Source organism: Sminthopsis crassicaudata, chromosome 4 (genome assembly GCF_048593235.1).
Source record: "Sminthopsis crassicaudata isolate SCR6 chromosome 4, ASM4859323v1, whole genome shotgun sequence".
Taxonomy (NCBI): Eukaryota; Metazoa; Chordata; class Mammalia; order Dasyuromorphia; family Dasyuridae; genus Sminthopsis; species Sminthopsis crassicaudata.
The window spans coordinates 40905923-40919890 of NC_133620.1; the positions used below are offsets into that span (position 1 = coordinate 40905923).

The 13968-nt window shown below is 31.1% G+C and overlaps 1 protein-coding gene across 2 annotated transcripts in view; it reads right to left on the reverse strand.

Annotated features, from left to right (window-relative positions):
* PRKACB (protein kinase cAMP-activated catalytic subunit beta) overlaps positions 1 to 9103 on the reverse strand; it is a 35727-nt gene extending 26624 nt beyond the window's left edge. Inside the window, exons 1-2 of one of the 2 annotated variants that reach the window (XM_074266390.1) lie at positions 8859 to 9103; positions 1860 to 1921 (exon numbers count right to left, since the gene is read on the reverse strand). In XM_074266390.1, the coding sequence (XP_074122491.1) occupies positions 1860 to 1921; positions 8859 to 9045 (249 nt within the window). In that variant the 5' untranslated portion in view covers positions 9046 to 9103. The remainder of the gene's footprint in view (positions 1 to 1859; positions 1922 to 8858) is intronic. The other variant, XM_074266391.1, reaches the window with a different exon arrangement.
* Between the last annotated feature and the right edge of the window lie 4865 nt (positions 9104 to 13968).

Below are 13968 nucleotides of genomic sequence, written 5' to 3' on the forward strand. Positions count from 1 at the left end.
TTCTCAACTAAGCAAATGATTTCCCAATTGTGTAACTTGTTTCTTAGGATCATCATAAGATCATACAATTGGAGCTGAAAGGGACCTCAGAGGTTATTTATGGTGATCTATTCATTTTATAGATGAGGAAACTGAGGCACAGAGAAGTTAATTAACTTGCCCAAAGTCACATAAGTATTAAGAGATAGAGCCAAAAGTACAAATCCAGGTGTCCCTGAGACAATCTAGCACTCTTTCCATGGCACCCCTGGGGGAACTTAGTGACCAGAAGAGGAGTGGGCCCCTCTATGCAACCGGTCCAAATTTGCCGGTTAGAAGTCTCTCCCCCATTGTAAATTTATAAATTGGCATTTGGGTTTACAAGTCAACTTTTTGTTAAAAAGGTTAACTTGAATTGATGCTCTAGAGGTTGATTACCCTCGGGTGAACTGACAAAAACTGAGTTTCTGAATCTTCAAAGTTGAAAACTACACCCGAGAATTACAGTAAGCCCACCAGAACATCCTCACAGAATCACATTATTTAAGAGTTGGAAGGGGGACCTTTACTGTCCCTGTGATGTGAAGCCTTGACTGAGCAGTCAGTTAGTTAGCAGGTTTCTTTCTGTAATTCCTTCTCTTAACTGAAAAAAGAAAATCACACCACTGACTTGAGGGTTCTTTAGGTAAAAATTGCTTTCATTTATATTTCAACTTTAGTTTTCTATATTTTATATCTTAATAAGGAAATTTATTCAAGACTACATTCTCTCAACTTTAATCTGGTTAATTTTTGGTCAATCTGCCATCAAAAACCAGTTGAAATATATATTACAGATGTACCAATAAAGGAATACTCTGTGTGTCTAGCTGTCTGTTTTTCTGTCTCTTGTCACCACTGTGACTCTGTGCTACTGTATTTCTCTCTGACTATAGTTCATAATGGCTAGTGTAGGATTTTATCCACTCAAAAACTTACATTCATTTCTGTGAGGCCTTCCTTTTTAATTTTTTTTCCTACTCAAGGTATTCCCTACCTCCCACAGTATTTCTGTTATATAATGTTTTAAATAATGTTTGCCATTATTGGTATGACTGTATTTTAAATTATAAGTCATACCCCCAAATCTTGGCAGGGATTACTTTTTCAATAAAATTGCTATAATTATTTAGAATTACATATTCTTTAGTGGAAAGATTTCTTAAATATTGAAGTTCAATGTTATAAAAAAGTTTTTCAAAATTCATCTTATAGGTAAAATCTCTATCTTCTTCCTTAGTCAACTAAAGAATTAAAATTTTATAAAAGAAATATTTTAAAAATTATTCTTAATTTTGTCTTTTAAAATTCAAATTTAGCATATATTTTGTTCCATGTCTAAACTATCTAAGACACTATTCCAGAATAGAATACATTAGGAAAAATACTTATCTAATTTAATCTTTTATCCATAAAAATATTTTAATGAAAGAATTCTTATTCAACTGGTATGATGGCAGATATTACTAATAATTACATTTTTAAAATTATATAGCATTTATGCTTCTAGACAATAGTACTTAACATTACTGGTACTCAAGAATAGTAATTATCAAATATTTATACTATGACTACTACAAGAAGCAACATGGCATAATAGAAAGCTGGCAAAATTAAATTTCTTTAAAATTTATTTTAAAACCAACATCTACATTTGTCCCATGTCCCAAGATTCATATTGAAAACTTTAATTCAGTATCTTTTCACTTTAAGCATTTAAACATATAATAGTCATTGCTGTATTAACACAATTTTAAAATTGATTTATCACTCTAGGAAATAATCAGGGCTTTACATTCTATGAGATTTTAAAGTCACAGAAAATTTTAAGGCTTGTTTACCTGGGTGGGATTTTCCCATTTCCTCAGGAATTCTTCCTTGGCCTTGGACAGGAAGTCTCTCACTGAAAATATATAAAATGCGTCTTTTTGGACTACATAGGTCATGCTGATTTGAAATAAGATTAGCTATAGCTACTATAATAACTGTTAAAAACATGCATATCAGAAATATGTTACACAAAACAATGATTTACCCCTAAATATAAAGCAACATTGCTATTGGGCCCAGGATAATTTTTAAAAATTATTCTAGAGTATCAGTCTATTAAAATCACTTTGACAATTCCAAGTCTAATGGCAGATAAACAATACTATCCCTACAGAATTGAAGATGATATCAAATGTTTCATACTAACACAAGACAAAATAACTATTACAAGTAAAAAAATCTATTAATTTCATTAATATTCACCCTGGTAACAGTGTGGATGCTGTTCTATTGTTTTAAATCACCTTTAACAAAAAGTTGTTTGCAAGTATAAATAGTGATAGCAGAACATTGTAGAAAGCAATAGCAAGAAGAATACAGGACCACAACAGCAAACACAATAGAGAGGCCTGCCGTCAGAGAAAACACTTCTTTTGATTCTAATACTTGAATTTACCACAAGAATTTTAAAAAATGAACCAAAGGCACATCAATTTGAGACCAAATTGCTCATTATTTATATAAAAATAACAAGTTCTTCATTTGTTTTATTTGTTTTGGATATTCAATTTTAATAAATTCATTTAAAGTGTTTTCTTTTTTGTTTTGCTGGGCCATGCCAAAAAGTGATTGAAAAACACTAGCCATTTGCAGATAATTATTTTAGGTATTTAAAAGTAACTGATTGGAAAACACCTCTCAAGATTAAAAAACAAAAAGGTATTATTAACAAATAGGATAATATAGTCAAATGGGAACATAAAGTCTGACTATTTGGAAAGTGACTATTATAATACATACAATATGAATCTCTTTTCTCCAATAAATCCATATTTTAGTATCCCAATGGTAAGGCAGATTAACACCTAATCCCTAATATGATGTGTTTAAAAAATAGTTTTAAAAAAACATTTCAAAAGTGACTTTCATCTCCCTCATTTATCTCAATAAAGATAAAATGCAATTTAATGAATGTTCAATGATGCCAGACAATACAGAACAGAAGTTTTTGAAAAAGAGAATGACATAGTCAGGGCTGTGCCTTAATTTTGGAACTTTTAAATTTCCTCAATATTGATCTTCCCAGTCCTGTAGATTCCATATCTAATCCATGATCAAGTTTTGTTATTTTTATTTCTCCATTTCTCATCAGCCCTTCCTTTTTCACTCACATGGAGAAGGTAGAGAAATAAACTTGATAGGACTTTACAAGATAAAAGTAATTTTTTCTTGGATGTAGATCAAAGAGAAATTATATGAAGGGAAAGGAGCAACAACTTTTCTCAATAACATAGTCTATAATAAAACTATCCCAAAAAAGAGCTCCCTTTGTAGGCCAAATGAATATTACTTCCAAAATCTAACCAGAAATTAAACAGTCATTATAGAGAACCAACAAAACCTCAATTTGTAAATTATAGTTTTAGAGATTTGCATGAGGCACTGAAAGCTAAAATATTTGCCGAACACACAGCCAGTGTGAGTTAACCTTGAATTTAGCTCTTCTTGACTCTAAGTCCAAGTCTCCATTCGCTATATCATGCTGTGTCTCATATGTGGCTATAGATTCTAAAATTACAAATTTAGCTTTTAAATGTATAGTTTGATACTCTCTTTTATTATGGAATAGACTACATATATATAAAGTATTTAAAACAGTTTAAGATATAAGAGCAAATAGGAGATTAATTATTCCATTAAAAAGTTAGCTTCATTATTTCTTTCTAAAGATTATTCTAAATAATTTAAAATAAAGAAGTCAGAGAAACAATTTTATCTGAATCTCAATTTCTCTTCTAACCAAAGCTAGAAATATTCATAGGATTGTGCATAGAGCTATAAGAGATCTTAGTGGTCATTTAGTATCAATTTCTTCATTTTAAAAATGAGAAATGAGAGTTCCAAAAGCAGAAATGACTTACTCAATGAGATACAGGTAGAAAGTAACAGAAACAATATTTGAAGCCACGTCCTTTGGCTCCAAGTAGAGCATCCTTTTAACTATACCACCCTGTCTCCAACTATTCCAATTAATTCTTTATACATACTCTATCTCAAGGCTGTCTGGTATATTTGCTTTTTTATCACAGCAAATAAAAATCTTAAATGTTGGGATTCACAAAATTATTCAATGAAAATAACTTAATTATATTTAGGAGCCAGGTACAAGAAAATAAGTTTTTTCTAATTGCATGGCTTTTGTTTATTGATTTAGGTTATTTATGGCCTTAAAATGGCACATTAAAATCTCTATGAAAGAAAAATGAGGAACTTAGATATAAATTAACATTGGCTTCTATTAGTGAGTTCTTCATATTTTCCAATTTTTACAAGACTTTTATTTAGTTTCTCTAAGTGAATGAACACAAAAGCCTCAAAACACTGTTTAATTTCATGTATTACTACTGGCTTTAGTTTCCCCCTGGAAAGGAGAGCTTTTCCCCTCCATATCTAAATATGCTTCAACAAATAGCTGAAGAATAACAGATATCATATACTCACCATTCATGCTGAAAACAAGCCTTTCCAAAACACATTGCTCATAATAACCATCTAACAGTATTGTGAGTTATGCTAATCTCTAGAGCACTGATCCTGTAAACACATTCACTGGAAATGGAATGTACTATACAGAAATGGAAAAAAAGGTTTTTCCTTAAGAATGCTGGAAGGAAAGCTCAACTAACCAATCCAAGATGCCACTAACTAATACCAGAGAATATCCAAGATGTGCATGGCTAGTTTTGTTTATTATGCTCTCATCTAGTCATCTTCTACTCCTACATATACCACCATTACAGCAATTTAAAATGGTAGAGAAAAAAAAATTCAAATGCCAGTATGTTTAAGATAATCTCAGTTATACCTAGCATGAATTGTTACCATGGCAACATTAGACCAGAATTATCAGTTCACATGTAACCAATGAGTAGTTCCTCTAAAGCTTTAATCAATCCAGGCATATAGGATTTTCCTCTATGTTTCTGTGTTAGATGATTTTAAATGTACCCTCATATGTCATTTCCAGTGCTCATCTGGCTATAACACTTCTTACAACTCTCAAAGACATAAAAATTTAATCATGAATTACTGTTTTTCTCAAATACAGTGTTTATTTCTCTATTTCATTCTAAATCTGGCAAAAGCCAAACAACAAAATGACTCGATTTAAATATCCTTCAATTACATTTAGATCTCATTGCTAGCAGTCAATCTCATAGATACTAAAATGCTGTTCTGTTGCCAGTGACTATTGCAATTAATCTTATTGCCCAGACTGGCAATAGCTTTTATTTTTCACAGGCTAGCATGAAAGGGAGCTACATTGCCTAGGTCTGCTAAGATAAACTACTCAAGCCCTAAGATAAACTACTTCAAACACTTTGAAAGTGACATAAAATGTGACATGAAATATATGCACATTTTAAAAAAAGATGTATTAACATTTCTAAACTTTTACTAAATTCATTATTGTAAGTGCCACTAAACATCTTGCTCCTTAAAACCAGTTTTATCATAGCTTGCTAATCAAGTGGTCACCAAGATGACAAAGTCAGAGGCTACTGATAGTATCTGACAACATATAAAATATTTTCCAGATTTGCCAGAGGTGCTGGCAAATCATATAAACTACTCAGGATACTTCTGGAAAGAATAATGTCAAACTGTTGAGTAACTTGATTTCAAATTCCAGCCCTACCATTTACTAATTATATAATTGTGGACAAGTCATCCACTTTCTATGTATTTTCATTTCCTTACCTATCTAAAGCAAATACTCCTAAATCCATGTAAACTCATTTTGGTAAGCAAGTATATATTTCTATGTATATTGTTCTTTAAACTTTTTACAATGTGTATGCCTTACTGGTTTCCCCAATACATTTTCAAATTAAGAAAAATGTATATATATCGAGTAATTAACTTAAGAACCCGATGATTCTGGAATGGCAGTACACAAGTAAGGTTATAACTCTGTCTCTTGAGACAGAGGTTCATTGTAAGACTTATAGAGCAAAGAGCAGACACAATGTGATTTTTAAATTAAATTTTAAAGGTCAAAATAGAACAGAGTGCCACAATATTTTGTGGCAAAAAAATTAAGTGCAATAGATAGCATTTTTTGAGTTGGTTTCATAAAAAGAGTCAGACCAATACATCACTATGTCATTTCAATTGTAGGGTCTGCAATAGCTCTTTTCCTCTGACTTTTTTTTTTTTTTGAAGGAGCCAGAGCAAATAAAGATATCTCATATATCCAGAGGTGAGCCCAGAAGAAGGCTACTTTTCTGGTGATGTTCTAGAAAGGGCAGAAATTAAAATGACTCCAAGAAACTTTTGATATGGTGCCAGATGTATGGGGCATATTAAAAAGTATAAAGAGTTCATTTCCTTCCTTACCTATATCACTGCATAGCAATCAGCTTCCTGCTACTAGATATTTGTAAATCAAAAATAGCAAACCCATTTCCAAAAACCATCTATATCATGTGACTGACTGTCTTGTCATTTTAGAAGCAAAAGATAATGAACGCAAGTCTGACTGAATGGCACTTTTAATCTATCTTATAGTCAACACTTACTCAACAGTTCACAGATCTCATTTGTTTAATGCTATACATGCTAGCCTCTTTGCTTAGTGAATTTCTTAAAATAGCATCTTAGAACAATTATATTCATCAAATGATCATCAGTGTACATGGTATTCTATTTCCTTGTTAAACAAGTTATTCAAGTAAATTGAGAATATTCTAAGTATATTAATAAGCCAACATTTATTTTTAAAGAAATGAAAGAAGGCTATTTAAATATTTTTTCTACTTTACTATTGAACTTTTATAGTCTTTAAATAAATTTATTTGTTTAATAGTTTTTCCTCTATATTATATCTTAATATATAGTTAAGATACATTATATCTTATATATAAGACTTTAAGTACCATTAGTATACTCTTTTTTGTAATCACATCCTAACACATTTTAATTTCTGCTTGTTTAATGGTCATCTAAAGATAAGGAGATTGTTTGATTAATAAAACACTCCATTGTTATTGAACTATAAGGTCTATTTATTTTGCCATGCAGACTTCTTGAATATTAATACCTTTTAGGTTTTTGCTTTCATAATCAAAAAGATTCTTTTTATGAAGTCTTATACATTTAAATTAAGGCTTTCTTTCATGAGGTCATCATTTATATTCATATCCCATTTGAACAGTTTATCATTTCAAATAAGTAGAAGTTTTTTGCTCATGATACTATCCCACTCCTAGATTTCTGTAGTTATTACTAAAGTAATGTATTCATCAAAAATGTATAAGTCCAATTAAATAGCTAGTAATTACTGCAAATACCAGCAATTAAAGGATTATTAAATTATCAGATCTTTATGAGGAACAATAATTATGTCTAAAATGATTTAAGAGAGTGAAGCAGTAGACAACAGCAAGGTCATACAAGTGAAAATTCTATTACAGGGAGCCTTTTAATTGATTTTAATAAATTCATTGTGTAAACTGAACCATTCACTTACTTTAAAACTGTATCTAAGTTTCCTCTGCTACAAAGTAGAGCTAATATTATATATGTAATGTTGCCTACCTAGACATAATAGAAATATTTTCATTGAAACAATTAATTTACCTTTCCACAAATGTACCTTATATATATATATATTTCCCCTTTATATCTCTTAATGTCTTGACAAGAGGTAAAAACCTTTATGAAATACATATGTTTCTACCATCATTACCAAACTATGAAAGAGGGGAAGTTAAATAGATCTAGTAAATTCAGGTGAAGCATTTTCTTTTAAATTTTAGCTTTCCTCCCCTTTAACTCATGAGTTAGTGATAGGGATTCACAGCTTTTCTATCCCAGGTATTTGCCCTAGCCACTGAGAGGTTAAGTGAACTGCCCAGGATAATCCTGCCAGTTAAATATGTCAGAGGAAGGGCATATGTCCCTAACTAATATAAACATTAAAAGATAAATTCAACATTGAATGAGTAATATTTGATGGTCAATTAGTAAATCCATTAAAGGATACAAGATAATTTGGAGTAACTTCATTCCCTATCCAATCAAAGCAGCTAATCAAACAATATAAGGGAAAACCTAAAGTAAGGTGGAATTTAAAGGAGATGCTCCTATTTTTACATAGATTTTTTTTAAACAAAAAGACAAAGTTTCCAAAGATCATTTGATTTCATATTTTAGAAAAAAATAATCTAAATATTTTAATATGAATATCTGATGCATGAATCAAAATAATTATTATCATTTTGTTATAAAATTCTAGTCTGATTAGACAGAAATGACAGATTATACAAAACTGAAAAATTATGGATAACAATTAGATGCATAATTCCATAAGCAAAATTTTAATTAAAAAAATAACATAAATCTTGTAACTTTTTGGAATCCTGCTTATAATGCTGAAATGACTCACAAACTGCAATCCAAATGAAAACATTATCATTCTTATAAAGGAATCCTTCAATTAAAAACATATTCAATTTCCACAAAATTGTGGTGGCTTAGCACTTCTAAGTACTTAAAGTAAATTATTTTTTAATTTAGTCATTTCTCTCTGAAATGAAAGCATTATTAGGGCTAACAGAAGACAAGCCTATCTACTGCTGATCAAGAAACACAAAACTGAGTTATGAAATAATATGGGAGTAGTTTCATCCTGAGCCCATGAAATGTCTTTCTTATGAAGGAGTAAGTAGTTAAAAGGCAAAAAAAGGCTTTAACAACATGCTGTTCTTTAGATCAAATTCAATCATCAACTTCTCTTATTTATTGTTAGTTATCTGCAAATTGAAGGCTACCAGAGGAAGACTTACTTGATCTGTCCCATAAGGCAGGGTATTCAGAGAAATGAAGGCTCTCATTTTCCAGATCTGTTTTCAAATCATGAGCTGCACCCTTAGGCTGTCTATGAAACAATCGGCTAGCAAAACCTTCAAGTTTTTGAAGAGTGGTGGTAGTCCCTGTACACTGGTTACAAGGCAGCCCCCTCCTAGCTGCCATTCATCTACATGAGACTTTTTAATACCAAAATGCTGAAGAAGTTCGATAACTTCTAACATCGAAACTAAGAGCTATGCAAGTATCAAACTTCCTGTTTGCAGACTATTCAAACCACTACTGCTATTCTGTTTCCTGTTATATCAAACAGCACATTTGTGAGCTTTGCTTAGTGAAATTCTCATTTCATCTTAAGGTGGTGATTTAAAAAAAAAAAACAAACCCCACAATATCTGCCTTAAAAGCTCTAAGTTTTACAACCTTTTAATACAAAAACACTCAATAATGAGATCAATAAACAAAAGCATTTTATATATGGTAGCATAAAAAATTAAATAATAAAACTCCCCAATTTATTACAATCTATGCAGAGAATTGAAAGTCAATGGAAACAATCTATCAAACCAAATTAAAAAGGCAACATTGGTGCTGATATCATCACTAATGAATACTGCTAATGTGAAATACATTAAATAAAATCCTCCATCTAAAAAACTTAAAAGATGTAACTAGATTCCTCAAGTCTTCATGTGACCTATTCTTTAGTTATGTTTTCTTCCTCCTGTATATTGGATTTTTTTTCACCTAAGTATGAATCTTGACTCAATTTCATTTGATTGAAATTTTGGTTTTGGTTTGGTTTTAGCCAACCAAAACTTAGGAACCTGGTTCTACCTTCCAAAATATTAGTAGGCTCTTCTACTTTTGTGTCACATGGAAAAAAATCTAATAAAATATTCAAACAATAAAAATAATGTACATATTCTGTGGACATATTCTTCTTGAGATTGCCCTGCCTGGCTTTCATCCCTTAATCACTATTAGATACAATCTTTGTTTCATCTAACTAAACTATCATCAATCTTTCTCTACCTTGCATTTCTGTACTTTGTACATAAGGATATTGTGAAGCTCTGCCTCACTAAGAAAACTGCCTGAAGCACAGTCCTGATCTGCCATTTTGGTAAACATATCAAAAAAGAGATTAGTTTTTTACAATTTGTTCTTGATGGACCTCTGATCACTGATGTTGACAAAAGATGCCCTTTTCTAAGTGCTCCCACAGCAGCCCTTTAATAAAGTATTCTAGAATTTGGTCAGGATCCAAAGTCAAGCAAAAATTTTACCTTCTTTTACCTTATCTTTCCCTTCTCTTCTCCCCTCAAAGTCAAGGTATTAATCCATCTCAAATCTTTAGGCACCTTTACTTTTCAAATTTCTTTTTCTTTATTTTTCTTTTGCAAAGTCCCATTTCTCCCAAAAAGGCTTCCTTGGTTACTCTAACTCCCATGGATCCCTAGCTTCTTTGAATTCCCAGAATGTATTTGGTTTTATATTTGTCTTGATTTCCACAACATCTCAACCCTATTTAGATTTTAAGTTCCCTGAGGACAGAGAACACTTATTCATTTTCACATTTCTCTTAGCAATGTGTTGCACAAAGTGGGTATGCAATGTTTGCTAAATAAATGTCTAGTTGCTTTTCATTTTCCATTGCCATTAGTTAAAACATTATTATTATGTTAATAAATAGAGGAAGGAATGAATATACTGAACTTTTTCAGTTGATACATTTTCCAAAGCTTCAACTCAAGAATAATTGAGTTAGAAATCGCCTAAATTCCTTAGTTGAACTCTAATTTTAGTTGATAAAACTATAAACATGTTCTCTAAGTAAATATAACTATATCAAGCAAAGTTTTACTGGTTAAGTGGTTGTAAAATATTAAGCTGAAACATCTTTACATAATTTCAACAAAAATTGCAAAGACTTGTTATAAAGTCCTATTAAAAATATGATATAAGACTATAAGAACCCTATATCATATTTTCTAAAAATAGCAATTCTAAGAGGAAGTTGTTGCTATGGCCCTGCTGGTCTCAATTCTGTTTTAATTTAGAAGAACTCTACTGGCATCTACTGCTAGAAGGGAACAACTACAGTTGTAACACAACTTTGATTTGTTTTGTAATTCAATCAACCCTTGAGAAGTGTGAAGTTTGTCAACTGAACACAACAGCATAAAATTTAGTTTCAATTTTACTTATTAGTCAACAATGGGGAGCATCATGGCACCATGTATAGAGCACTAGAATTGATGTCAAAAAGACCTATGTTCAGCTTCCCCTTCAGACACTGTGTGACCTTAGCCAAGTCACTTAACTTGTGTTTTCTTCAGTTTTCTCAACTGTAAGATGTAATGATTGGACTCAATGACTTCTCAGGTTTCCTATTAATCTAAATCTAGGGACTTATAAATACTGTGTACTACTTAATGTTTGTTGAATTGAAGAATATAATATCATAATAGCATTTTTTTAAAAAAAATAGAGCCTTATTAAAATATTATTTATAAGGAAAGTTATTGATAGATTTCTTCACATTAGTTTATTTCACATCAATGGGAAAATGAGAAATTTATATTTTAGCAGGCTGCTAATAAACTGTAGATATTGATCAAATGTAGGAGACTATAGAGCTTTTTCAAAAAGTACATATGTACAATGAGTTTATTTTCTTTTCCATCACTTAGTACCAGTCTCATCTAAGGTCTCAAGCTTTATTAAGATGAGTCCTAAGGATCTTGATTTTTCTGAATCTTGGGAAACTTCTCTTAAGAAGTTTGGAACCATTGGTCCCCACTGAGTCCCATATACCTTTAAAGCTAGCTGAGCTTTGAGGCATTTGCTGGCTGGAGCTATCTTAATCCTTGCTATTCTTAAGATAGCCAAATGGTTATGCTGATGTTTTTAGCCCAGCCATCTCCAAAATTAAAATGTTTCATTTACAAATATATCTCTATTTTACCACACTACTACTTGTCCAGTTTATGTTTAAAGCAAAGCTTTCATTTAATTTAGTTGAGATTTAATACATTTACGATATTTCCAGATAAGGTGATTACCAGTAGTATTTTCAGAATCAGCTCAAAAAAATGTGTTGGAAATATCAACCTTACTATGCTCTGGAAGACAGTTGTGACAAAAGGACAGAAATTATGCTAATTTTTAAAAGTTTATTAATACTTCATAAAACAGAAATATTAAAGGGATATTTACAAATAGAATAAATATATATGATAAACTAAGACAAATATGGAAACTGTGATTAAAAATGAAGTCAATTATGTCAGTGACTAAAATGGCTCCTCTTATAAGATCTAAAAGTCTTAAATAACTGGAATTTTTGTTATACTTTAGCACCAGTTAAGGTTTTATGTCACTTGGTAGCTGTTCAATTCAATCTAGCATAACAAAGGTTTATTAACAGTCTCAGCTATAAGGGCCAAACAGCCCTAAGGATATACAGACCAAAGAAGAACAAAAACCCTAATAAATCCTGAGATAAATTACTTAACCTCCCAAAGCCTTAGGTGACTTATCTATAATCCTGAGATAGTACTAGTTAGTTCCCTAGGATTCACCAGGATATTTAAGAGGATCAAAATGATAATGTAAAGACTGGGTGATATATCAAGGAAAGGGCTGGATTGGGAAGTCAGGAGAGGGAGAATTCTAAATCTTTTTGACTTGCCCTTTTTCAATAACTTCATTATTTCCTGCCATAATGTGTTTGGTACTGAATTGATAAAGTCAAAATGCTTTTCCTATCCTCACTAATTATAACAGACCATATAGGTCATTCTATTCCCTTTCACATCTACTTGCTGTGCTTGCAATTTCATCTGCAAAATGATTGATTTCAGGTTAAACTGACTTAATCAAGTTGCATACCAGGCCCTAAGACCTTGGTTTCTCATGAGAAACTTTTCACTATTTTATGAATTAAAACACTATCTTTGGTACTATGAGATACTGAAGTTGTGTGTGTGTGTGTTTGTGCTAGGCAAAGAAACCAAGTACTTGTTGATTTAAAATAGTTTATAGGCTCTTCTGGCCTCCTCAGTGTGGCAATTGTCTTGCATAGTTCGCTTTTTCCAAAAAATGGTGGTAAGAGTTAATGTCTTGGTTTTCATCCATTTCCTATTTTTTGGAGTCTATAGATTGTTTAAATAGGAAAGGCTAGAGCTACTGTAATCTCATTTTTATCTTTCCCTCCAACTTTAAATTTACTTTAACCTTTTTTCTAACTGGTTGATCAAATAACTAGACATACATAGATGTTACATAATGCAAAACTGCTAGATTTGGAGTAAAAAAAAACCCTGGGCTTTAAATCATAGTTTTGCCATGTGCTATCACTGTTACCTTGACAAAGTCTACATTTGGAAAAAATGAGAGTATTTCCCTTTTGATTCTAAATCTAAGATCCTATGACCCTAATAATAGAAAGTAGAATACATCAATGACTATAATTCAAAAATATGTGAGACCAAATCCAACCTTCTTTTCAAAATCATGCCCCACCATTTATTTTTATGACTAACATCATAGAAGAAAGGAAAATATATTTTGTAACATCTACCCATTAGAAGTTACCTTTAAAACAAACAAACTATTTGGAATATGTTTTGGATAGTATAATAATCCAAATTTATAATTTTGGTCAAGAACTAAAATAAGAAAATTTTCAAAACTCAACTTATAATACCAATTAGGAATTAAATTTGCAGTCTCCAACTGTCGACTAATTCTAATAGAAAGTACACATAATGTTCTAATTTATCTCATAGTCAAAACAGTACAGAATAATAAAAATCTGATGATGGAGGGCTAATTATTCTGATACATGCTGTGTGACCTGATTAAAAGCAACTACTTTCAACTTTCTACTCATATCACTTATTAGTAAAGCTATGGTGTAAATTAATCTCATTCTTCTTACCCAAAAGGGCACAGTGTTTTTGTTTACATTGGATATATCTCTTGTAAAGGGTACTTCCAACAGAGTTTAATATAACTGCCATCATTCATTTCCCCCCAATAAATGGAGGTTTTTGAATGCTGAGTTCCCTATCTTCAAGG